The sequence below is a fragment of the Alligator mississippiensis genome, chromosome 1 (assembly GCF_030867095.1).
Source record: "Alligator mississippiensis isolate rAllMis1 chromosome 1, rAllMis1, whole genome shotgun sequence".
NCBI classification, from domain to species: Eukaryota; Metazoa; Chordata; order Crocodylia; family Alligatoridae; genus Alligator; species Alligator mississippiensis.
Genome location: NC_081824.1, coordinates 208,354,634 through 208,381,410, shown reverse-complemented (window position 1 = coordinate 208,381,410; position 26,777 = coordinate 208,354,634). Strand labels below are relative to the sequence as shown.

The following is a 26,777-nucleotide window of genomic DNA, read 5'->3' as shown; positions in this document are numbered from 1 at the left end:
GCAAGGCACATGTGTGGCTATTTACACCCTCTCAGATATTTATTGGTGTCCAAGGCCAACAAATGTACGCAGCCAGAAAACATGTGATTAGCAGGGGTTAGACAGGAAAGGAGAGCACTCCCATGTTTCAGGCCCAGCAGCTAAGTAGTTAAGATACTTAAATAGGAAGTGAGAAAGCCAGATTCTAGGTTCCTTTACAAAAAAGACAGGAGTTTAAACAGGCATCTCTCTAACCTCCCAGTACAGTACTCTGGATAATGAAAACCACAGGTCAAGTATTATCCAGAGCCCTCTCCTATGCTCCATTTGAGGCTGGCCTCATGGGAAGTCAAAAGGGGAGGCCACATGAATGCAGGAGGAAGAACAAAGGGTACGTGGCTCAGTCTGGTGGCTGCTGACAGAGGAGTAGACTATGGGTTCTCGTCTAGACCATAATTCCCAACAGTGCTGAGTCTTCTATGCTGTACTGCTGCTCATCCATTTTATCCAATGATTACAAATGGAAGAGGCAGAGGCTCAGCTAAAGTCAGCAGCAGCAGCCCCTCAATATGAGGATGACAAGTCTTTCACTAAATACAGAAGTCATTACTGAGTTTGTAGAAGACAGAGGAGCCTGATCTGAGATCCGCACATTTGACTGCAGACATTATAAATAGTTCCAGAAGGAAGGAGTAGATCCCAGTGATGACAGGTCAGAGCTATTTCCTTTTGTATCTCTCATCTATCTGCCTCCATAGTAAAGTAAGTTTGCTCAAAAAGCTTGATGTCTTGTCAATAATTCAGTGCTCTAGTCTCCCAGGTATTGATGTTAATATAGTGTTTCTTTAGATTAGCCTTCAAGGTGTCCTTGACTATCTTCTTTTGCCTACCTCTACAGTGGTGACTATAGGTGAGTTGCAACTATAGGATGTGTTTCAGGAGCTGGTTGTCAGAACATGTCCTGTGTAGTGGGTCTGGTGCCATATAAACATGGCTTCAATGCTTGCTTGAGCCAGCACACTGGCCTTCAGTCTTCTGCCCTTCCAATTGATCTGGAGGATTTTTCTAAAGACATCTCTGATAGTAATATTGCAAAGTTTTCAGGTGTTTCCATGATGTCATCCAAGTTTCACACCCATATACCAGGGTAGGGATAACAACACTGTGGTAGACAAGAAGTTTGGTTTGGGTCCTGATGTCATGATCACTAAAGACACAAATTTTGATGACATCCAAAGGTAGCACTGGCAGATGTTGTCCAGTGTTGACTATCATTGTCTATGTTTACTTTTTGGGACAGATAGCTACCTAGGTAGAGGAAATGCTCAACATTCTCCAAGGATTGCCCTCTAATAGCTTGGATTTGAAATGTAATGGGCTGATGTTAAGGAGATTTTCCATTCACGTTATATTGGATACTGATTCCAGATGGAAGTATATCAGCCATGAGATATGGAATAGTTGTGATATAGATGGAAAGGGTGTTGGTGCAATCACATATTGTTGCTTAACTTCAGTTCTAAAAGTGAAAGGGTCCATTTTTGAGCCGCTGTTTATGACAGTTGCTGCCATGATATCATGAAGAAGTCTGATAATGGTAACAATTTTTGACAGACATCCAAATCTCATTAGGATCTTCTTTACGGCCGCCTTTGATTGAATCAAAGGCCTTAGCCAGGCCAATGAAGGGCATGTAAAGATCTTGGAGTTGCTTGTGATTCAAATGAGTGAGCTGGAAAAAAATTAGGTGTCTTTCCCAGAACCCCAGATTCTGAAGTGGTAACATTTTATAAATCGGAAAAACCACACACCAGATTGATAACCATTTCCAAATTATGAACAATATGTTTTGAAGTGACAGGAAATTTGGGGAACTCAAGACACCAAATATTCCTAAGTGAATACCCAAAATGTAAGGTACCCAGAATAAATAACCATTTCTGAAAATATTGATTGATCATTACAAAGGCAAAATGATCACCTTGCAAATATGTCATCTGAAAAAAAATTAAGAACACAGAGCAAGAGTAAGCCAAATGGAAACAGAGAGCAGAGAAAAGAAATATAATAATTAACTAATCAAAGCTTTGCTCTGCATCTGAAAACACATGGTGAAAGGTGAAATCTGAGTGGAAACAAATGATTTAAAAAATAAATTCAAGATATATCTGAGCAATAATGAGGTTCAACTCTTGTGTTGAACTTTGAACTTCTGGGGGGGAAAAGAGAGCAAACAATATTTCAATATAAGAATTTTAAAATTCAACACAAATTTACATTGGTCATGTCAAATTTAATATACAATTTCAAGCATGGGATCACTTAAATATTCAGAAGTTTCATGGATTGCTATAATAGTTAGTACTTGTAAAATATTTTTCACCTGTAAATCATAAAGCTCCACATATAGCTGGGCAATTATCACTATGCCATTTTATAATGGGAGGGAACTGAGGCACTGAGAAATTAATATACTTATGAAATATCTCACCCTTTTACAATTCTAGCCTTAATAGGTAAGCCAGGGATAAAAACCTGATGCCCAGGCTAATTACAGAATCAGCCTTTCTCTATAAACACTCACAATTTGCTGATCCATGCTGACCAAAATGTTATGATTATTATGTTAATAAAAATTCAACAAATTGCATTACATGGGAAATCAGAAAGGAACTGGCTTCATTTTCATATAAGTTTAAGCTTATATTGTCAGCATTTTAAAAGATTAATAACCTGGGTAGCAATGTGATTTTAGACTTCATTACATAATACAAAGTACATTAAAACTTACATTGCATATTTCTCTGACTATAACTTTTTCTGTTTTACTAAGGTCATGGTCATATTCTTTAACACGCTGACTATCTATATTTTCCTGAGCTTCCAAGACCTAGGTATGTTAAAAAAAAAGTAAATGTATTATATAAATGGTGCTTGTTCTGACATTATAAATAAGAACATTAAGAAACTTAACCTCTTAAAAGCTTCTCAGTGTAAGAAAATTCAGTGAAATACGCATTAGCAGGTATCAACATAATGAAATAGTTCATAGGTCACTGATTCATTGATTTTAAGGCCAGAAGGGATCATTAAATCACCTAATCTGACCTCCTGTATGTCACAGGTCATTAGTTTTTACCCAGTTACTCCTTTACTGAGCCAAATAACTTGTCTGTGACTTAAGCACAGCCTTGCTTTAATTTATAGTCGGCACATTATTTCCTAGAGGATACTCTGAAAATGTGACAGATTGAAGGGCTTGATGCAAAGACCACTGGGTGAGATTCTCTGACCTTTTCTATGCAGTAGGTCAGCCTAGAGATTCATAATGGTCTCTTCCAAGCCTTAAAAGAGAAAAAAAAAAACAATGAGCAAAGCTGTTCCCTATATCAGCACTATAACCTAGCGGGAATAGGCACATTTCTATAGAGGCCAGGATAGAATCCAGTAGTCCTCTTTTAACCAGGAGCTCAGGAGTTTGAGCATTCACTTTGGATGGCTCATAACCCTCACCTTCCTGGGGGGATTCAAACCACCATTTCCCTCTTCTCAGGATACTGACTCATCACCTGGACAATTGGGTACTCTGCAAGGGGGAAGATGGCTGCAGTCATTCCTCCAGTAGAAGCTCTTCCATTTAAATATTCACTTGGCCAGAAAAGGAAAGAGATTGGGTGTATCTACACAAAACACTAGAAGTGCAGTAGACTAATTCTCCTGCACATTAGCACGTCACAGCAAAAGCTGTGCTAATGCACTGATGTGCCTTAGAATTTGTCTACTGTGCATTACTATCACATAAAAAAATGTGTGCTGTGCTACCACACAGTACTGCCAATTATAGTGCATTAAGTTTAGTACTTGTTATTACAGGTACCACACTTAATGTGCCGTAATTATGGCAAATTAATGAATATGTAGATGTGCCCAGTTTGAGCATGAGTCAGTAGTCTAGGGGATTAGGGCAGTCTCCAGGAGTACCAGGAGATATCTGGGATCCTGCCCCTACTTCACTATATAGTTCATTATTTTCTATGAGGTATTTATTGGAACAGACACTGGATTCTGGTCTCTCCAGCTCCCAGGCAAGTACCCTTACAGCTAGACTGCAGGATGACTGTGAATACCCAAGACCAGTAGCTCAACCTTTGGCCCCACAGACCACATGAGTAGCATGGGGTCAGTCCATGGGCCAGATCAGGCCCCACACGGCAGGACTGGGTCCTAAGTTGCTTCCTCCTGGGCCCACATGCTAGGATCAGGCCTCACACCACCCATCCCCATGCACCAGGATCAGGCCCTGGCAGCTCATGCTGCCCCCACCTGGCCCCACATGCTGGAATTGGGTTCTGGGGCCCCATACCATCCCCAAGCACTGGAATTGGGCTCCTGTCATGCCCATGCACTAGGATCAGGCCCTGTGCACCAGAATCAGGACCTGGCACTCTGTCACCCCCACCTGGACCTGCACACTGGGACTGGATCCCATACCACCTGTGTGCCTGAACTAGGATGCAAGGCCACACTATTAGGGGTCTGTAAATTTGGCAATAGGGGAGCAGCAATTAATGTTGCCACTGCTCCCCCACTACCAAATTGTCAGACCCATGGGGAGCCCTGCAGGCTGGATGACAGATCCAGGAGCCAGATCCAGCCCACGGGCTGGGATTAAGCACCCGTGTCCCAGTTATGTTTATAAATCATTTATTTACACTAAGTGAAGTTCACTTCTACTAAATACATAGGGTTCTAATTTGCCAAAGTTGTGACAACCTATACTCAACTGAACAGTAATTTTCTATTGTCTACACACTTCCTATTTAACTTCTGGAAGGGAGTGGAGGTGCATTCAAAACCCCAGCCAGGAGACAGGAAGAAGAGATGTCTGCAAGAGGGAGTTGCCTTGTGTGCATCTAGTCTCTTCACTGGATTGTGACATACAGGCATCTTATAAATAAGTAAATCACAACCTTGACTACGCTTCATCGATTTCTTCCCCAATGGGGAACACACCTGTAAGACCATGAAAACTTGCAGCAAAAACAGAAGTGTTTTTAACAATAACATTTTTTTTTTTTTTTTTGGTAATCCCATGCCTGTAATTTTTTTCCTATTTTGTAGGGAATTCCCTATCCCATCCTGTCAGGTAAGAATTTCACTAACTAATCATTTCTGTCATACACTGTAGTCTGTAAAATATGGTAGACTACTTGAGTAGGACCCATGTACTGCTTGATCCTGCTCTCCTCAATTGCCAGATACTGTAGAAATGGAGGATCAAACTTATGGTATTTCAATATATTAGATAGCACAATCTCCTGTTTGACTGATAATGAGAATATGTTTCATTTAGCTGGACATGCATCTTTTATTTAGAATACAATGGCAACACATACCTATTTTTGCATGCTAATGTTAATCCTACAAGCAGGGCCTTCACAGAAAACTAAATTCTGTGTACATTTTATCAATCCAAACCTAACCGAGTACTTTACTGTTATATACACACCCACTAATACCAACCAGCAATTGCAGATTTTCAGAAACAGGTTGATAATCATTCCATTCAATACAGTGACTTTTACAGGGAGTATTTGCAGTTAATTTCAATAAGCTAATTTTGACCTCCCAGCCAAACTGTTTTGTGTACTTTAGATTTTATACAATGGGAGGTGAAATGCACCCATCTATGGAGGACACATACAAGACATTCAGTTTTGCTGAAACCTGCACTTCTCAAACACAAGGGAAGCGGAATGTCTTTACCAGCCTGGTATACAACAGTGCTGGGATTAGCACCGTCTCTAGCCAGACTCAGTGTGGATGGTTACAGGGGTAGACCAGGTAAGCAGCTATGGAACCTGCAATTATATGCAGATGGACTAATGTTAGTGCTCTCCCAGTTCACTTATTGGAGCAGTGCATGCAGAGACTGTATTGCAGCCATAGGCTTGGTATTATATTGCAGGAATGGATTTGCCTGTTGTAACTCCCACTCACTTCACCTGCATAAAATTTGTTTACTCAGGCTTTATACAGAAGACAGCAATGTCACCCAGCCAGATGGAGGACAATTTTCTTTCCAAATCCCAAATATAGTCAAATCAATATTAACTCTCAGTGGATACACAGTACTCTGCATCTTTAAAAAACTTAGCAAATCCTGAACCTGGTCTTTCTCAGCCAAAACTTACCAGTGGCCCTTTCTACTCCCTCCCCTCCTCCTACCCCCAGGGAGGAGTTCAAAACTGAACACACAAGTAACTAATGGGGGAGTTGTTACAATAGGTTATTAGCAGTCAGGTCCAGAAGAGACTGCAAATCTTACTCTCATTTTAAAAATAAGTACATTGTGCCAGAGACTGAAGGCACAAAGCCAAAGGAAGGCAAGATCAGCCAGGTGCTGTCTGGAGAACCTTGTTCCTGGTACTATGCTCAGATCATTAGACCATGCCTTTCTCTGTTAATTAACCCAAAGGTTTAAAGTATCCCCAAAGAAGCAAGGAGTTATTTTACATTGTGGATACATGTTTAGTAGCGCAGCAAAGCTGCCCACTGAGATCTCATGATAGAGCACAGACAGCTTGTGGTAGCTCATTGTGTTTTAGAAAGTGAAACAGAGTGCTGCAAGAACTACAAGGTGTCACGGAGGCAAACCATCAGTCAGTCACACAAGGAGTCCCTCTGAAGTCACTATGATGGCATATGAGTGACCACTGACCAGCCTAAGTGAGCCCTTCACAATCTGGCCCCAGGTTACAGAACAATTCTCTTCTTATATTAACTTCCATAAAAACAGTGATTATTTTACATCATCTTCACTATTAAATGAATGAAGTGTTTGATATTTTAGTGCATCATGGACCAAATCAAGAATCCAGAGCCACCCACTCCTCACGGAAACACGTGCCCAAGTTGCAGCAGAGTTTGTCGATCCTGGATCAGCCTTGTCAGCCATCTTCGGACCCACAGATAAGACAATCATGGAAGACAATCACCCTCAACTGCGAGGTATTGCCAAAGATGTTTCATTTATGCTCTCTGAAAGTACATGGTGAAGTATGTATGATCCACCTATACATATAACTTGTACACATATATACCAACTTCACCTTTGCCTTAAAATATTTGTCTATGCGGGTCATTATCATCTCATATTATGCAAATCAGAGGTCACCCTAATAGACAACCTCACCTACACAGAAACATGCTCTATTTCATCATCTTCAGAGAAAAGATATATTATTACACTTTATAATACAGGCCCTAATTAGGGACCAGCAACACGTTACACTAAACCCAGTACACACACACACAAGAACAACAACAAGATGGTCCCTGTCCCCCCCAAAATAGTTATGGCTAGATCCAAATTGTTCTTGTAGGCCCCTGAACCAGACTTCAGTGGAATTTAGGATCTTTAGTCCCAAAAGTGATCAATCATGCTCTGCTACCCATAAGACCATGGAGGCTTATATTCATTAGTCACCCCAATTCTAGCTTGAGGCTCAATATGTGCAGAAGTGATCCTGATTTAGCATCCATTCTTCAGGTCCCTCCTATGCTTTGTTGCAACCCACATCAGAGCTGGGAGGCTCCTTAGGCTAAATCCTATTTTACTTTCACATGCCTAAGAGGCACTTACATGAGAGCACAATCATGGTTTATGGTTAATTTAACATGCTCAGAAGGCTGCACTATGGCCAGGCAGGCTCTGGGATGGAAGAGAATCTCCTGGGCACATGAATAATATTGTGTAAGTCCCAAACATTAGTTACAGAAAATCCACAATTAGTGAGTGTTTGATAAATGAATGGGCTACTTCTACTTTTAGCCCCATCAGTGAGAGAACTAGGCTCTTAGCCCTTTTCACCTAAAGGGACTTTGAACCCTCATTTCCCACTCCAAAGCAAAGTGCTATAACCACCCAGTCATGGGGTAGGTAGTAGCCAGAATACTCTCCGAGCCTCTTAAAGTAAGTTCACTGAGGTGGCTTCAATATGTAGACAAGCAAGTCAGAGAAGTGTGGCTTAGTGAGTGGGACTGCTGTGGAAGTGAAGGAGCCCAGGACTGTGTCCCAGTGAGGCAGAAATTCCCCTTTATTAAATGCAAAGAATAAAGAAAAGCAATGTGGGATTTTTTTCTCTTCAGTCTGTTTTACTTCTGATGGTACATGTATATATGGGCAATCCTATTCTGCCACAGGTGGAAATAGGATCCAAATTGTGTGCAAGTGCCGAATACTACAGTTGTGTAGCTACATATCGGAACTCATAAAGGTAAAATAGGACTGTACCCGAAACTCCCTGATCCATTAGGCATCCAGAGAGCAAAGCTAATGCCCACTGGACACTGAAAGCTGCATTCAGTTCAGTACAAAGCACAGCACCCACATTAACTCAAACACAGGTAGCTGTAGTGCCCATTTTTGCACGTGTATTCAGAGCCTTCACAAATTAATTGGGAGATGGGGGTTTTAGGCTGCCATAAAACAAAGGGGATTTTAACCTACATTTCTCACCTCCTAGAAGGATACCCTAGGTACAGTGCTACAGACAACTTCTTTCCCTTGCCCTTCTTTCAAGAGAAAGAAGGGCACCTTCCACCCCTCCTGCTGAAGCTGAGTCACTGGGTACTCAAAAGTATAAGAGTTACAGGAGCAGACATGAAGGGACAAGATGGAGACTGCCTCTCTACCCCAGTAATGAGGACATTTCCCTGGAAGGCAAGACACCTGGTTTATGGGACCTGGTGCCTGAGTTATTTCTTTTTTTTAACAAATGAGTATCTAATGTGAAAGTCATTAATAGTGCTGGCAGCAGGGACTGGAACCCAAGTCACCCAAACTGCCAGCGGAGTGCCTTTGTCAGCAGATTGCATAGCTAGATGCCTCATCCTCCCTGTCCTGGGGCAAGCTGTCTAAATTGGGGCACCTAGAAGAGCACTTTGGATCTGGCCCTCCAAAGAAATGATGAATAACATAAAACAGGAAAGACATCTGTGAAGATAATACTATGGTGATATTTCTCCAAGTACGCTAATGCTCTAAGTATGATGGAACATGTGTCAAATAACATACAAGGCATTCAGCATGTACTGCACTGGAGAGATGTTACCTTAATAGCATTTACCACTGATTCAGGCTGCTGAGAAGGTGAGACATGTCCACTGAAGCTAGCTGGATGGTTTGGAGAGCAGTAACTCCCATCCGCCCCTGATGGCATCCTAAGGGAACCCTTAGTAGAAAATTAGAAACTATTTAATAAGTAAAGGTGTTTGCACCTAATGAAACAGTTGCAATTTCTTTTAAAGACAGTCAATTGATCATGTAAGCAGTGAGGGTATATTTCATTCAAAACCTTACCCTATTTCTCACTGATGCTTGTGCTAGTTTCAGTCCTGTAAGGACCGATTTCAAAATTAAGCACAGCTGTTACGGTGAGTAAAATGCATGGGTTTGATTTGCAAAAGACACTCTTTTAAGCAGTTGCCTACCAGCTAGAGAGAGACTGTACTCTGGTGACCAGAGCTCTACTCCCAGCTTTGCCACTGACCTACTGTTCTGCAAAATGTTCTACAGCAGTCAGTGCATGCAGGGCAGCTTGCTGGACCACAGCTTTCCTGGAAAATCTTGAGCACGCCCTTCCAGTGCTCTGTGCCACAGCATTCCCATTTGGAAAATTAAGACAATTTAACAACCACTCACCTGTAGTTTGTCACAAGGGTGTTGTGAGGGTTAGGAGAAGACAATTTTGGATCCATATGTAGGTTTTAATGATAACTAGCTACAAACAAATGCATATGCTACTGATTGATTGATATATATATACACATACACACTCATATATCAATCCATTTATATATAGATATATATCAATCCATTTATATATAGAAAGATATGAATATCTATATAGATAGAGACAGATATAGATCTCTATCAATATAGATATACAATTTTACATTAACATTTCCCTGTAGGGTTTGCAATCCAGATACTGCTGTATTATACTGAGAAAGTGGCAGTGGTGGGGAGATCCTTGCATGATTCCTTCCTGGTCCTTTCTCTGTTTTAAGGGTGCGTATTCAGCCAAAGATAAAATGGCAGGTGACTCCTTGAAAGTCACCCCTGTTGTTTCCCAGCTTCTGCAGTGCTATCTGAAGTAATTAAGCTCAAGAGTACAATTGAGGAAGAGAGAGAGGGGAGAGAGAGAGAGAGAGTGAGAGAGAGAGAGAGAGAGAACAAGATATTAGTAACTGGCCTGACATACCAAGGGGCAAAGGCATGCTTTAGCACAAAGCCTTTGGTAAGTGGTGTGATCCAGCAGGGAAGGCACTCAGGAAACTGGGACTGCCAGTTGTCTGTCAGAGAACCATAGGCAAGTCATTCCCTGTCTTTGAACCCTTTTTTCCCTGCCCATCCTTATCCACCTTGCCTATTTCTGGTGCAAGCTCTTAAAAACGGAGGCTCTCTCTCATTGTGTGCTTGACTGGAGAATATAGGTGTGACTGGATAATACAAAGAGTAAATTCAATAATTAAACACATTTAAACTGAAGCAGCCATTAGTAACTTTCTTCTCATTAGGGATTTGGATATTACCCCGAGCACAATGGCAGCTCCACAGCCTACAAAAGCATTTGTAGTTTTCATCATCTTAAAAATCACTGTGTTCCCTACAGTGATAACAGGGAAATACATGGCAATACTGCAGTGCTGAGGTAACCTAATCTAGCAGCTTACTTTGGTGAAATGCTAAAAATACTCTAGCTGTGTTCTCATAGTAGCAAACGCATAGCAGCACAGGCAGCATCTGCTACCTCTTGCACTTAAGAGGCACTAACAGCCTTTTCCTCTTGACCTGTTCTTCATGTATAATCCTTTGCTCCTTCATGCAGAATTTAATTCAATAAAAAAGAAACCAGTATAGAAGAAAATAAACATTTAGAACTTGGTAAAACAGAGAGAACTATACATCTCTTCACTGCTGCTTTTCATGGTAGCTTTTCATTAAAAATGCCACAACAATCTGTGCTGCAGTGTGCGTGAATGCATTTCTATCATAATTTTTTTTTATTATAGTTTGTGGAATGCCTGTTTGCAATCAGTGTCTCTTTGTACTAGGCACCATGCACATACCTATGAGAGACAACCTGCTCCAAAAACATATAATCTAAATGAAAAAGACAAAGGTAAGGAGGAGAGAGATGTGAAGTGCAGCTGAATTTCAGAGAGCTGGCTGCACTGAAAATACGTTGGATGAAGCAATCACAGTCTAAAGCAACTCTGCATGTTCTGCATGATATCATTAGAACAGGATTTTCCACTCCAGTGCTCCACTGACACCAGTGTAAAGGACCGCACAAGGTGCGAGGCAGCAGACACGCAAGCCCCTTGGGGTTATTCCAAACTGCTGGCCTGAACCTGGGATTTCCTGGGAGGTAGGTGCCCGCAGATGCAGCAGATCTAAGCTTTTCACACAGATAGTATTCCCCCATAGGAAAAGGCCTCAAAACAAATGCAGATTACACACGTGAGAGTGCTCGTAAATAGGCATCGTGCTGTGTGAGCAAAACACTGTAAATGTCTGCCTTTCAGGATCTCTGCTTGAAACCCTTCAGGTTGACAAGGACATCTTGTGCAATGCTCTTCATCTTTTCAAAGGACACATTGATTTGTCTGTAATGAAAATAACTGTAACTAGTTGCACATTTGCCTAATAATCAGAGAAGACTTGCACCCCACAACATACTTTCCACAAGAACTGATGCTCCTCACAGTTTTTCTAAGCGGTGCACAAGTAATATTGTGGTATGCAGTGTGAAAAGTATAGGGAGTTTCAGCTTATTTTTCTTTCTGTTATTAAAATAAAAGATTTATAGAATTGGCACTTACTATTCAGACCCAAAATTATAATTTGGAAGAGAAATGAAAGGCGAAGGAAAGGAGTAATAAAAATAACAAGCGGTAGTGTAACTAGGGGTGGGCAAGACAGATGCCTGCCCTGGACACCAAGTCAGGGGGACTGCTGGAATCACCCCCTACCCACAAAGAGTTGGTGCCCTGGCAGCATACCATGCTGGGACTTCAAAATAGGTCCTGACTGCTTTTGCTTTAAAAGCAACAGCCGAGGCAGGCAGAGCACATGGCAGCAGCAGCTCCAAAAGGCCTATTTTAGAGTCCTGGCATGGCAATGCTGCCATGACTCTGAGGGAGTTGGGGGCGATTGTGGCACTGCTCTAGAGTATCCTACTCCAGCATTTGAGATTGCTGTTCACTGTTGCAAATAAGCTGCTGCCTCCCTCATCCCTGCCCTTGGACCTGTGTGCCTCCTCCCTCCCCTGCTCTTAGAACCCGTGTGCCCTGGGTCCTGATCTCAGAACTCATGCCCTCACTCACCCTGCTCTCCCACACAAGTTTGTCCCAGGAGCCAGCTCAGCTTGTTACACCACTGTGAATCAGAACAATTCAGATGCAGGAAAATTTTCCCACATCCCTTGGTTTTCTGATGACTCAATAATACTCTATTTCTTTATTAAGCCAATCAAATATCTGGCCTGTTTCAAACATGCAGAATAAATATTGACCTTAAAAGCAGCGGAAATGAATTCAAGTCTCTGTGCACACAGCTAAGAAACATTATGCATGTCCAAAAAGGTAAGAGGCTTGTGAGATGTGCAGTCGTCAGAGAGGTCATGTCTTCTCCTCAGCAGAATGCTGTCTTCCAGGCAATCACCTTTGCATATGCTTAGCATGTTTGCCCTACCACCTGCTCCTGAATGAACGGTTCAAAGCAGAAACAGCTCTCAAGGAATCCCCAGCTCATATCTTAATGGGACATACGAAATTTTTTCCCCTTTGGCTTCCTTTTCCAATCCTAAGTCTCCTCTGTCCATGAAGAAGAGACAGCATTTCCATCTCCCCCATATTACAGGTTTTTCTGCCCCTGATTATCTTCTATCTGAGCAGCAGACACGGCTACCTTTCAATCCTCAGGGCAGAATCTGAAAATCAGACCTGTGCTCCATATCTAGGATCTGGATGTTAAAGCCCTCTAGGCTAAGAGGCATTTGAAACCTTTTTTGGCTTGTCCCATTAAAGACAACCAATTGCCTCTGAACTTGAAAGCCACCAACTGTGGAGAATTTCGTTCCCAGGAGTTTTAGTTTATCCCCATTTTGGGGTATTGAATAAATGCAACAAACAAGAAAAGAATGATTTTCAGGGAGGCACTCATCAGTTCCTGAAAATCAGACCCTTTTTACCTGAGATGCTTTAGGTATAGAGAACAATATTAAACAAATGGAATTGCAAGTCCAGAAGAATATGGCTCTCTAAGGTTTTTCGTATTCTTTGCTCAGGACTTGGACAGCTGGCATGTTTACGTCAACGTAACTTACACTGGTTTCTGTACAGTGATGTAAACAACAGGATCTAGAGAGGACAGATGTGCAGTGATCAAGGGGTAGCTTGGTTCTACCCCTTGGCTCTACACTTGGCTCTATTACATCACAAGGTACCAGGGAAACAATAATAGACTGTTTGCCTTGAACAAAATGAGCCTCCCCTCAGTACAGCTGCATGACCTCCGTCATGGTAAGACACAGGTACTGTGTGTGTAAGGGAAAGAACTGTCTATCGGAGATGGGGACAAACTAATGAAACCTACACTTGTGTAACTGCACTAGTGGATTTTACCCAATATGGTTTTAAGAGATATTCTACAGTGTATTTGAGTAAGGCCGATCATAACCTTTCTGTTCCCTGTGTACATCAAGGCAGAGGCTGATTATACCAGAGTGAGTACCAGCATGTCACATGTCCAGGCTCTAATCTACCAATCCCCTCTTCCTGACTTTGCCTGGCCAATTAACCCAAGCTAGAGTACAGGATACACGTTTATATCTCTAAGTCTAACCCATAACGTAAGCAAGTCATAGGTCTGCAGCAAACAGAGGATGACTTTGGGAACTGAGACACCATGTGAACAAGTCTCAGTCTCTTTTTTGTCAAAAAGTTTATAGTAGAGAGTGGTAGAAGCAAACATATAAACCAACTTTCTATTGTGAGTAAACCCACTTAATTTCTTATACCTGGTCACCCAAGCAACTCTTAAATGAACTGGAAGCAAAAGAAAATATAGCTCACTCTCACACTGTTACAATAGAAATATCAGGTGAATGGAAACCTTGAACCACTCTAATGCTGACCTCAGAATATTAGTTAAACTGACTATATTTCTATAATGCCCTGGAACAGGTTGCTCCTTTAAGGAAGAAACTAATTACTGTCTGTTTGAGCCCTGTGAAATATCTTTTTTTTTCTGTCTACAAAACTGATAAGAACAGTCATGATGCACTGAACAGGAATTCAAGTTACATTCAATTTATCAGCCAGGTTTCTTCAAAGAAATTTTGTTGGTTACTGTCTGACTAGCAATCTCCCCAGGACATGCAAGAATAACCAAGAAGGAAGAGACATAGTACATCACTACCCTGAGGATAGCTGTATTCACCTCCAAAGCATGCTTCAGAGAAAATACAATTTTCCTATCCACTGGGTCCTGCACTGATTGTTCACTTGGCATAGGAAGTTCTACCTCAACAAATGAAAAGATCTTGTTCTTCAACAACCTTTAATCCCAAAGGCACGTGCTGTGCCAGGGAAGTACACTCTTCCTGATGGGTAAACGCCACTCCAATCCAATCACTGCTGGCTTCTGAAACCGTTCTTCTCATTTCCCCACCCCAGATTCACTCTAGTTCTTGCCAATGCAGAGGGTGTAGCTGCTGATGTGTTTCAAATACACACGAAAATGAAAACGAGTGAAACTGGGAAGGCAGAACAAGCTGGATTTACACTGCTGTGCTGTTCTGAAATCTGTTAAGGCCAGACAGCAAGCTGGAAATTCTCCTGTTGATTAAAATACATGCTTCATTAAAATACCATTTTTGTTCATTATGGTTCTTGCTCTTGTAGATCTCAGTAGAAAATTTTGCTTTTCCAGTTTTCTGCTGACACTTCGTAAATTAAGAAGTCATCAGACAGAACAATAGCCTCTCTGAAATCCCCCTTGATGGTCAAAACCTCTTTTCAGCTGGACATTTTCAACTTTATCTATGTGCTGCTCCTGAACCCTCACTAATAATAAATTGCATCACAAGGAAAGATAATCTAATAATGAGGCAGTCACCTTTCACAACACACAACACAAAAGAAAGGGTTAAAAACAAAAACCTAAGCATGAAGCAATGCACTGGCCTATGGTGAAACTAGACACTGAACAGTGAAAGCAGGGAGCAAGCCATGTTATAAAAAATGCAAATTGACAAAATAAAGCAGCTCAAACAAAGGTAAGTCTTGTAATAGAGTGGATACCATCACCTGCCATGTGGCCTTTTGCCCCATGATTTAGCAAATGAAGTGGTCTCTTATCAGTATGCCTGTAAATTACTTATGCCACAAACATCAGAAGTCAACTAAATTAATGGCAGAAACATACCTTGTCAAGCACCTGTTCTCCACACTTAACAGAAAAGTCAGGGCAAACAACAAAGGACTTGAAAGACTGTGGCAGAATGCATGCTTAGTATCATTAGACTAGCACAGAATATTACCACCAGTGCAGAGAAGAAAGACACAATGTAAAGTAAAGGACTACAAAGACATAAGGAAATTCACTGCCTGTCCCATGATTAGGACCCAGAAGTACCTTGCTCATGATTCTCTGCACGGGACACAAGATCCTCTGTATTTTCCTACTTTATTTTATGCTTTAGCTACCAACCACTTCCAAACAGCACAACAATGGAGCAAAAAACAATTATAACTTCGCCTGCAGATCCTTAATCTTGGGTGGGGAAAAACAGCCATCTAACTAGAAGAACACATGTTTTAATCAGTTCACTCGACAGGAAATTACACCGCATATGATTAAACTAACCAAGAGATAAACAAACCAGACACTGTGAAAAGTTAGTTTTGTGCATATTTAGTCTAACCGGGGCATTTTTTAATACATGAAAAATCTTTTAGATCCTTATTAAAACACTAGATGGTGCTTGGATGTAAAAGAAGATTAATTTGGGAGCTCTAGTTACAGGTATTACAACAGAGAAGTATCTAATGACTGCACTGCAGTTACAATGAAGTAGAACTAGGGTTAATCAATTCTTATCTGTCTTCATCTTACATACCTACTTAACACAACAGAAGTACAATAACTCACTCCACATAGTCTTATACAGGTTTCCCTCACTTTAAGCTGTACATGCATTCCTGGAAAACAGCGCATAACTCAAATTTGCATCAAGGGAACCCACTTTACAATGTAACAAATAGGGATACGTTCCAAGACCTCGACTATACTGACCCCCAGGCCCATTTCTGCCACTTTTACAAGCCAATTTTGGTACTCACCCACAGCAGAAAGTACACACAAGCACAGAGTGGTGGTGAATGTTTAGTTGGTGTGAAGAGAGGGTGCTAGAGGCTGGTAGTGTTAGTGAAGTTCTCTTGCACTTCATTGATGGACCAGGGAGAGGGGTAGGAGATAAACCCATGGGATGCTTACAAGCCATAATGGGGATGGCAACTACAGAAACACATGTCACAGACAACGAGCACAGATCCATACAGGAGACTATATTTTGATGTGTGTCACTCCCACAATGCACTGTACAAAGCAGCTGACTACAGGCTTCCACCACACCAATCACATAAGTGTGAATTTACCTCACATATAACAAATTTTGGGTATAAAAAGGGTCATTGCATAAGAGTGAAACCACAAATACAGAACCTGCATAAAGTGAGAGAAACCTGTATATACTGCTCTTTAGACTTGCCTTTAAAGTGTTACTGTATCAAAATCCTTCTTAAGAAAGCCTTCATGGAATATGCCTATCACTTTCTACCTATCTTTAAATTACATTGATTCTCTCCAAGAAAGTAAATATATTTATTAGGTTTGATTATCAGCAACCCATGCTGAAATTATATCTGTAGGGCAGGTCTGTGAGCTTCCAGTATTTTCCCTAAGAGAGTCGGTTTAATTACCTGGAATCTTAGGTCTTTTGTTTTGGAATATACTCATATGTTCCCTTTGATTCTGTCTGCCTGAAGATGCCAACACCAGTTAATGCTACCTCCTGAACCAGGGATCATACTTATTTGCATATGCTGGTGTTTCCTGACATGTTGTTCCATGACTATTTGCTTGTGGTTCCTCTTGAGCATTCAGCTTGGCTGATTCATGGTCGATTTTATGCCATCAAGAAACAAAAGTTTCCTAAGAAGCCTTGTGAGAAACAGCTCTTTGAGCAACTTGTTCTGATATGGCCTGGTTGTGGTGGAGAAGAGAAAGGAGTAAGAATTATATCATCCCAAAGTATGGCTAGAAGGGATCTTCATATGTCATTTAGTCCAACCCTCTGCATGAAGCAGGATCATCCCTATCCAAACCATCTTACACAAATCCACAAATCCATTGTCTAAGCTCTTAACAAAACTACACAAAAGAAGCTGAAGTGTTCCATAAAACAAAAGGCTTGAGGCTATCGTGACTGATTCTCATAGACCACAGATATACAAAATATCTGAATTTAAAAAACCAGGAGACTTCATGGGGTCTACAGGAAAACCAAGACTATCAATTCATCGTGGATATCTGCTTAGCTATTACAGAATTACTGCTGGAAATGAAATTCAGCCCCATTGTGTAGATTAGAAACACTTTCCGGATTCCTGGATTTTCTTGAAATCTGGGTCTTGCTAGTGGGAAGCCCTTAAGTTCTAAATACTAGAAGAGTGCAAAGACAAACCTCATGCAGAGGATGACACATGACAAAATCTGAGCCAGACCTCTGCTTTGTATGCAGAACAGAAGACGTCAGGGAGGTAGCTAGCATAACTCTCATCCGCTGTTCTTAAGTACTGATGCTTTCATTCTCATTCTGGATCATCACTGAAAATGGCAACAAGGCAACGGTTTTTTTACAGAGGCTCCGATTCTGCACGTACTTGTACGTGACTCATGCGGGCCTACGTGGAAGTGGGTGGGGTTCTGTGTGGGCACGCTCTGTTCCTCCTGCAGTATTGAGAGTTTAGCTTGCCTCAGTTTGAGAACAGGAACAATTCTGAAATGTCCACTGCTCCTGCCTACTTATTTTCACTTCCTTTTCACTTTTTCTTACTTTTAGGTATAGCTCTTTTGTCTCTCTCGCCACACGTTATACCTCAGCAAACTTCTCTATCAATAGTTACTCCAGGGGTCTCATTCTAAGATTCAAATCTGACTATTAGAGATCATTTCCTGAGTGGGAAATGCAAAGTCAAACACAAAAAAAGTCTTTGGTCCCCAGTGGTCTTTTGAGTCAGTTCCAGGTAGGCTGAAGGTCCATCCTGGAGATGACTGGGCCCCAAATACACATCTGATAAAAGAATATGACATTTCTAGATCAGACTTAGCAGGGAGGGAAGAACAGTGGTCACAGTAGAGAGAAGTCATGCAAAGCACTGAATTTATATAGTGCAATGACAACTCATGCCACTCCCCAACTGCACTAAAAGTTTAACAACAAACAGGCATTCCCAAATCTTCTCTGATCTCAGCCCAGGACATCATTTCTAAGAAAACTGGATGTTTGGTTTCCTCATACTTTCTTCCTAGCTCTTTAATCTGGTCTGCTAAGTGTATCCATCTCAGACAGCAGTTCCTGTCAGTAGTCTGCTGAATGATAATGTGATCTATCCTACCCGATTCCTGTGCAGGAATTATATTCCTGTGCAGGAAATATTTTGGTTTCTCTTACGTGCTATGGCACCTCATTAAGCAGATGCCTTGTCTTGTCTCCCCCACCTCCTTTCCAGGGAAGTGTTATGTATTCTAACTGGGCTGGAGTAAAACTGGAGGGGGAAATCCTGGGAGAGTGGGAACAGTTCAGGTTGGTGTGGGTAAGAAGACTGATTTTAGGGGATGGGAGAAAGGATATATAATCAACTACATGCCTTGACCTTTAGAAAGTTGGTTATTTACTGTTGGGTGTTTGAATCTGTCTGTCTGTCATGTATATCTAGATCATAAGGTCTCTGAGGCCAGGACTGTCTCATTCTTTGTCTGAGCAGCATTTTATATAATATGAACCAAATCTTGACTGGGTTTTTAAGCAATGCACTAACAATAATACTAATTGCGGGTGAGGGGGGAGCCAAGAAGCAAAAAGCTGAAAAGGAAGGACTTGACAGCCAGAAGGAAATGAAATGCTGCCTCCCCTGTCTTTACTGAGTTGTTAGCTAACCTCTGCATAAGCACATTACAGTGTTAACTCTGCCATGTCCAACAGATGCTGCGTTGCCATGGAAGTTGAGAGCTCAATTCCTCCAGCCCTTATACTGTCTTGTATAGACTTTTGTCAACAATGACAGATTCTTTTTGTTGGTTCAGGGACTGTTATTCTGACAATATTGCTTTCTAATTTTCCTTAAAAAGTGGCACTTATAATCAATTTACATGTACAGAGACTTTTCTTCTAAGTCTAACAAGATTACATTTTTTCAAAACAAAAATACAACTAAAAATAGAAGTAATTTAAGGAAAAACATTGCCAAGAGCATCCTTTCAAAAATATGCATTGACTACACGGCTCAGCTACACACACGTATAGCATTTTATAAGCTCAAAAGCATCTTCATTTAACAGATTTTCTGAGGCTAGATTCTGATGTCACTTGCACCAGAGCAGTCGCTGGCCCAGCTTCTGATCATAGTCATACGTGCACATCGGGCAGGGGGGAGGTTTGAATGCGACTTCTATTGCCTACTGTAGACTAAATCTAAATATTCAGCAACACGACTGGTTAAATATGTAACATGAACGTAAAGAGATTTGAATCCAGTTTCAGACTGCTGAGTGCACTGTCACATGTATCCTAAAATTTTATGGACAAGAACTGATCAAGAGGTAGACATCAACAATGGAAAGGAGACATGAAAAACATGATGCTCACATTTTATAAGTTACATTTTAAGACATATCTCACTGCAGTGCAGACTCCTCATTAATTACGATGTAACGATTAAAAACTAGATTTACAATATTGTTTGTTATTCGCCTCATGAAATAGAGATGAATAGATAAAATGTGCCCTTTGCTCTTATGCTTGAAAGACAAGAAAATCTGATATATGAGCCAAATTTCTACCATATCCTCTCCCACCAAACCCACTGGGATTCCCCTGCAAGATTTCGCATCAGATGAATGAGAGTCCTATAATAACTGCCTGTGTTGCTGGAATTGTGTTGTTCATAATAAAACAGAGGAGCTTTTCCTAAGTAAATACGTTATTTGACTTACCTCCATAAATACCCACAAATAGGCAAACCAAAGCCTCCTATCACTGTTCTGTTCTGTTCAGAATTCACAGAGCCCACTACTGCCATGAGGAAATCTCTCAGAACTTTCTTCTATTCACCTCCTGCAATCTTACACAACATGCTAATATATGCTAATTAGCAAATGCATGCTAATTATGGTCCTCATCTACAGAGTAAATATACCACCTCTATGGCTTCTACCAACTCTTAAATCATACTGGTATGGTATCAACCAACATTTGAGAAACTGTATTTCACACAGGATCTGTAATTCCTTACAGTAGGAATGATTAAAGCCCATTCAGCAAGGCCTAGCCTACACTGGAAAAGGTTTGCTGATGTGACTATATCAGCAAACCTTTTAAGTGCTTCTCCCTGTAGAGCCCATGCCAGTTCCCCAAAGATATAAGCACTAGTTACACACTTGTATATATCAATATAATTAAATATATTCTAGGGCTTTTGCTAATATAAAATTATCACAAAATTCACAACCCTAAGTAACATTACCATACAGTGGAAATAGTCTTTGATGTATTTTTAAGTTGGGCACACTCCCTGCTTGGGTGAATTTACCAGCCAAAAACAAAGCCTGGTACAAAAGAAGTATTTCAGTGTTTATGCTTAGTAAGCCTTACCCTGAAGTGGCAGCTAGTGCTGAATACATAAAAGAAATAACTCACTCTGTAGACTAGGTTGTTTAGTGATATAAAATCTGGAAGTACCCCTCCATATCTACTGAAAACAAGCTGATCACCCTGATTTCTCTGTCTGTGTATTTTCTGATCCTCCAAAGTCTGAACAATTTTGTGATTCTGTGAAGCGTGCAGAACAACTTCCAGTCATATCACTAGTCTCTCAACAAAATCTTGATCCATGCTGCCGGTCTCCTTGTACCCAATGCACATGCTACAAACGTTTTGTATCTCCCTGTGTACATCATTAGCAAGGACTGCTATCTATTTTAGTGCTTCAAAAGTACTATTATGAACCAATAATAACCTGCATCTTCATGCCTAACCAGTGCAGTTTGATCTTTAATAGAAAAAAGCCAGCTTCATGATGTAAAAACTTGGGAAGTGTCTGCTTTCTTGCCTAAAATTCATAACTGCAACTATAAATTGAAATGGATAATACCTCATTACATGCTATCTGCTATAAATACCTGTAAATGACAACCCTCACCAACTGTGCAAACATACAACCTGTCTCTAGCTTCTCAAAATTCCTAAACCTCCTAACATGCCATCAACTAGCACTTCAGAAACTGTGCACAACAAGGGCAAGCCGTTACAATCTTAAATGAATAAATGCATTTTTTACACCTTTTTATAACTTTTCCAAATTAGACTGATTACATTGAAATAAGGATTCACTGTGGGTACCATTTTTCTTCAGCCACTGTAAACTCTTGGTATGATATAGCAAACAAGAGTTTAGGATTCAATTTGAACAATGCAGGTATCATTTGAAACACTCATATCTATAGATGTCCCTGCTGCTAAATATTAATAAAACCTTTTAGATACACATCTTAAATGGTGTGCCATTAACAACTTAGTATAAGTTTGGAACCAGGAGAAGAGGAAGAGAGGATCTGAATAGTAAAGGGAGAAGAGAAAGAGGAAGGGAGCAGGGTGATTAGCAGGGTGATAGGAGAAGGGAAGTAAGTGGAAAAGAAAAGTGAAGCATCCTATGCAGCACTATCAGAAGCCTCAGAAGAATCAGGAAAGATCCCTGATGGTAAAATTCATTCATTCAGGCCTACTGAGTAAAACTATCTTCTGATATATACAGTCTCGACATTTTAAAATTCCACCTATTCATCAGGGTTACTTCCATGTGTAGTGAATTAGTCATTTTTGTGGATTTGCTGAAGTATTCAGCATTAACCTAACTCCCATAAAACTCTCCCTGAAATAATCAGAAACAAAGTTAGTACAACATAAGGAGCTTCTGAAATTGTGTTCAGCATGTTGCCCATACTGACAACAAGCCCATAAATAAGACGAGTCTAGCCACTGCTGCTCTTTTGATATTGCCAACCTTAAAGGGATGGAAAGAGGTCATAGGGAATGGTGCCCTGAACAAGAGAACTCACCTAATGACCTATGAGAAACCTTTCTAGAAAATGATTCTGGGCTGGTTCCCCATTTGGTACCATTATGGAACACAACATAATCAAATGTGACTTCAGTATAGGCTGGAGGCCTTTTCTTTCTTCCTCTCTTGAAGGCAATAACATTCTTAGGTTGAACAAGACGTGCTGGGAGTGACACACAAACTCACGTGTCATTCTCATAATTTCTGATGATACAGCATTTATTGGGATTTGACAAAACTAGTTGCATCCTCTTAGTCCTAGTGCTAAAAAAAATAAAATAAAATCAAGCCAGAATCAAGCCAGAAGACTGCCTCCACCCCCTAGCCATACAGCATATATTTGTCAACAGAAGGCATGATACAGACTTTTTTGCTGATCTAATTAGTCCCCTTGCATATCTCTCATCAGGGTGTTTTGGGTCTGCTATAGACTTTGTGATCATTTTCCTAAAAGGATTAGTGATTTTGGATCCCCAGCCTGAGACACCTTAACTGGGATGGATTTATAGAAGATGGCTGCTCCATACTTTCTGAGCTCACACTGCCCCCATCGTGGGCCTCAATTTGTGCACCTCTTAAATGGAAGTAGGTGAAATTTCCTGTCACTTCTGAGGTTTTTGGTTGTAGCCGTGTTGGTCTAAGGACACAGGCAGGCAATGTTCTTTGAGTCGATGCAATATCTTTTATTAAACCAATTGAGAGATTGGAAAAAAGTTCTTAGTGAGCTTTCGGGTGCAGTCACCCTTTTTCAGGCATAGGAAGTCTCTGCTGTTCTGAGACTCCAAGGAGTGAGAGAAGCTATATATCACACAATGGCTTTCCTATTAAAAGCCCTACAGCCTTTTATCAGTATAGTATTAAATAATTCTCATTACCCCTTGGTAATGCCTGTTTTTCAGATGGATAAGCTAAGGTACCAAGAAGTAAAATAACTTGCTCAAGGTCAGATAATAAGCCAGCAGCTAAATAAGGAAGCCTTTCTTACAATTAGCCTACTGACACACAACAAAACGTAGTTTAAAATCTACACTAGCAAAGAACATCATAAAACTAAATCCTACGCTCTTTTACATAATGCATTTGTGTCTGTGGTGTATATAACGGTGTATACAAATGAATAAATTACTCAGTAGATTTTACTTCCCCTTCAATTCACCACTATCTTGGATTTTACATTCTAAAGACAATGTTCTGAATAAATATAACAAAAGTTCATCCAAACAAGCTCATCATTTAAACTGGTACTACACAGGTTTGCTTTTTAAAGTAGACAAAATCCTCAATTAAAAAAAAATTACTAATTCCCCCCAAATCAATCAATATAAAATAAAAACAAAATGATAAAGCAAAATGTATTATTACTGTATAACAGAAACACACACTACTTCATTAACAGTTAATCATATATATTGAAATACAATGAATATCTAACTTTTTCTAATAAAGAAAAAATGTTTAAAATGAAAAGAAAAGCCTATCCAAAGAAAACTTTAATTTCAGATGGAAAAAAACCTTCATCTTTATGTTTATTTTTTAATTGAACTTCAGCCTCTCTTTTAAGCATATCATGCAATTGTAAAAACATCACAAGTAGATATAATCAAGTTATTATTTAATTACTTGAGAAATTTCTATTTACAATTCCAATTAGTTTTTGGTTAACCAAAGAAAAAGCATTTGAAATATCAATGGTTTATGGTAAAGAAATAAAGAGACTCTTAGAATGAAACCATAAATACAAAGGGTCAGTTGTCTATCATTTAAAGCATCTTAATTGATTGTCAATTATAAAAAACATATTATCCCTAGTGAACTTTTTATTATCAAGGTGGCAACAGATGTCAAGGAGAAAAATGCAAGCAAGAAAAATGCACAGAAGTATTGTTATAGTCTTAGACACACCAGTAGAAATTCCTCACTAGAATCATTAATGAGAAATAAAAACAAGAAGGAAGTGAGAGCTTTTGATTACTGGAATGAGAGCCTTTGATCACTGTGTGTGTTCAATTACATCAATGTAAAATTACAGAAAACACTGATTTTATCTTAAACACTAATACTCAAGTGTTACTGTCTAGCTTCAGCTACTGTTCCTATCAACAGGAAGTCACCCACCTGGGGTAGCATGCGATTTTCCTCCTCCAGCTGTCTTACTCTTGCCTCCAGCTGCCTAACATAGGACAAGGTAGATTCTAAAATTAAAAAGAAAAAAATGCTCACATTATACACACAGATCTGCTTGGGTCAACTAGCGTCAGAGCCTGCGTATGACACGAGATGTCTTATTTGTTATTGTCATAGCAGGTTCCTTCTCCTAAATGCACCTTAAAGGTTCAGAACTGTTACTTTCTAGGATAACAGCAGATAATCTACTTACAGTATTGGCACTAAGCCCTTAAATCCTGGCAGAATCCATTCAAGCCCTCGTTGATTTAGAATCTACTGTACTCCAAATGATGCTTAGGATGGTTGCTGCCCTACAACACAAATAGTCTTGAAGGAGAGTAAGGTAGATCAATTTCTACTAAACCCTAGTCTAAACTTCCTGGGCTTGCACGGGCATACCTATTTTATAGGCACTCATACAAATATTTTAGTGAACTCCAGGTGTCACTGTTGCAAAACCACAGATAAAAGATCTGATCACAGGTTATGGCCACACTGAAAAATGAAAGTCTGATTACTGTAGCACATGCTATAATGCCAGTCCTTGCTTTAACCTAACCAAGGCAAGAGTAGCAATGTAGAGGTGGCAGCACAGACTATGGATAGGCCAGCAACCAGAGTACATTCAGGGTCCCCAAAGGACTTATACTCTGGATGCTAACACATGCTATTCTTCACTGCTATTTTTACCAGTGCCAGCTAAATCAAACGACCTCTGGTAGACTAGCATGTGCTACAATCCCACCTTCATTTTCCTATGCATATATACCTAAAAATGTAAGCCCTGCTCACCTTATCAAGTCATCTCACTAGGATGATTCAGTGGAATAAGAATTTCCTTCAAATATGAGAGCTAAAGATCATCACCACTCTTAAATTCCCAGAGCTATCTCCACCCTCAAGAATGAGACACATGGTTTCCAGTCTTGCTCCCACTGATTTTGGGGGTAACTAATTTGGTCAAAAACAAAGGGAAACGACCTTGAATTGAAAGCAGCCAAAAATCAATTTTTTCTATCCAGAGGACCTTGCCAGTCTTGGGCTAAAAAGAAATTCTACAATTAGAAAACACCATCTAAAAAGCCGCATGGGATAGGATATAACACCTGTTCAATAGGGCTGTGCGAAGCTTCAGTCCCTAATCTGATTCGGTAGAGATTTGGCTCAATTCGGTGGCTAAATCTCTGAATCTGAATCAAATCAGAGGACCTTTTAATCTATCCAAATAGAATTGGAACCCACTGAATCAATTTGGAGAGATTTGAAAAGATTCAGCGATTTGGACATAGACACATTAAATGTTTCTTCTACATACCTCAAGGTAGCAAGAGGCTCATGAATGCTGAGATGGTGGGGCACTTGGAGAGTCCCGCAGAAGCACGGGAGGCTCCTCAGCGCACTCAGCAACAGACCCGGAAATGGACCAGAAGCACTTCTCAAGGTATATAGAAAAAACAGTTAAAGCTGTGTCTATGTCTGAATCGCTGATTCTCCAAATCAGCACTGAATCTTCGGATTTGGCCAAATTGAATCGAGGCAGCGATCCAAATCAATGAATTGGATCACTGTCCCTGATTCACGCCGAATCCAAATCAAATAGGGCCCGCTTTGCACACCCTACTGTTCAACTTTAATAGGAAAGATCCATTTCCCTACTATCCTGCATTCTTCTCAGTAAAAAAGTACAACCAGGACTCTGCCATCTCCTCTTACTGTGCTCAAAATCAGCTATCCTTTGGCTCCTGACTAAACAACTCACTCCACCTTCTTTATGCTAGTATAACCCTATTGGCTGTAACTTGAGTTATATCAGCTTGAAAATGGTAAAGCAAAGAGGAGAATTAGGCCTTTGATCTCTAAAGGACAGGTCTGTGGATGTTCTGGGCCATACCCAGAGCTGATGTAAGCCCACATATCTCCATTGCTTCCAGTGGAGTTCTCTAATTTAAATCAGCTAAGGATCCAGCATGCTAGAGTCCTATTACATCCTAATCACTTCTCCTGTCAGCCAGCCCATAGAATAAAAAATGACAATATATGAGGTGTTACTTAATGCTCTCTGAGACTGCAGTAACCTAAAATGTGCACACATAGATAACGTGTCTGAATTTACAGAACATGAAAAAATACATAGACATTTGTCAGAAATGATTAGTGAG

The 26,777-nt window shown here is 40.4% G+C and overlaps 1 protein-coding gene across 5 annotated transcripts in view; it reads right to left on the bottom strand.

Annotated features, from left to right (window-relative positions):
• CCDC85A (coiled-coil domain containing 85A) overlaps positions 1–26,777 on the bottom strand; it is a 181,717-nt gene that overhangs the window by 14,874 nt on the left and 140,066 nt on the right. The window contains exons 3-5 of one of the 5 annotated variants that reach the window (XM_059719442.1): positions 24,568–24,644; positions 9,096–9,215; positions 2,771–2,869 (exon numbers count right to left, since the gene is read on the bottom strand). The exons of 1 other annotated variant lie outside the window; for it this stretch is intronic. In XM_059719442.1, coding sequence (XP_059575425.1) covers positions 2,771–2,869; positions 9,096–9,215; positions 24,568–24,644 — 296 coding nt within the window. Of the gene's footprint in view, positions 1–2,770; positions 2,870–9,095; positions 9,216–24,567; positions 24,645–26,777 lie in introns of those variants that run through there. 3 more of the 5 variants (XM_059719443.1, XM_059719444.1, XM_059719447.1) reach the window with 3 other exon arrangements.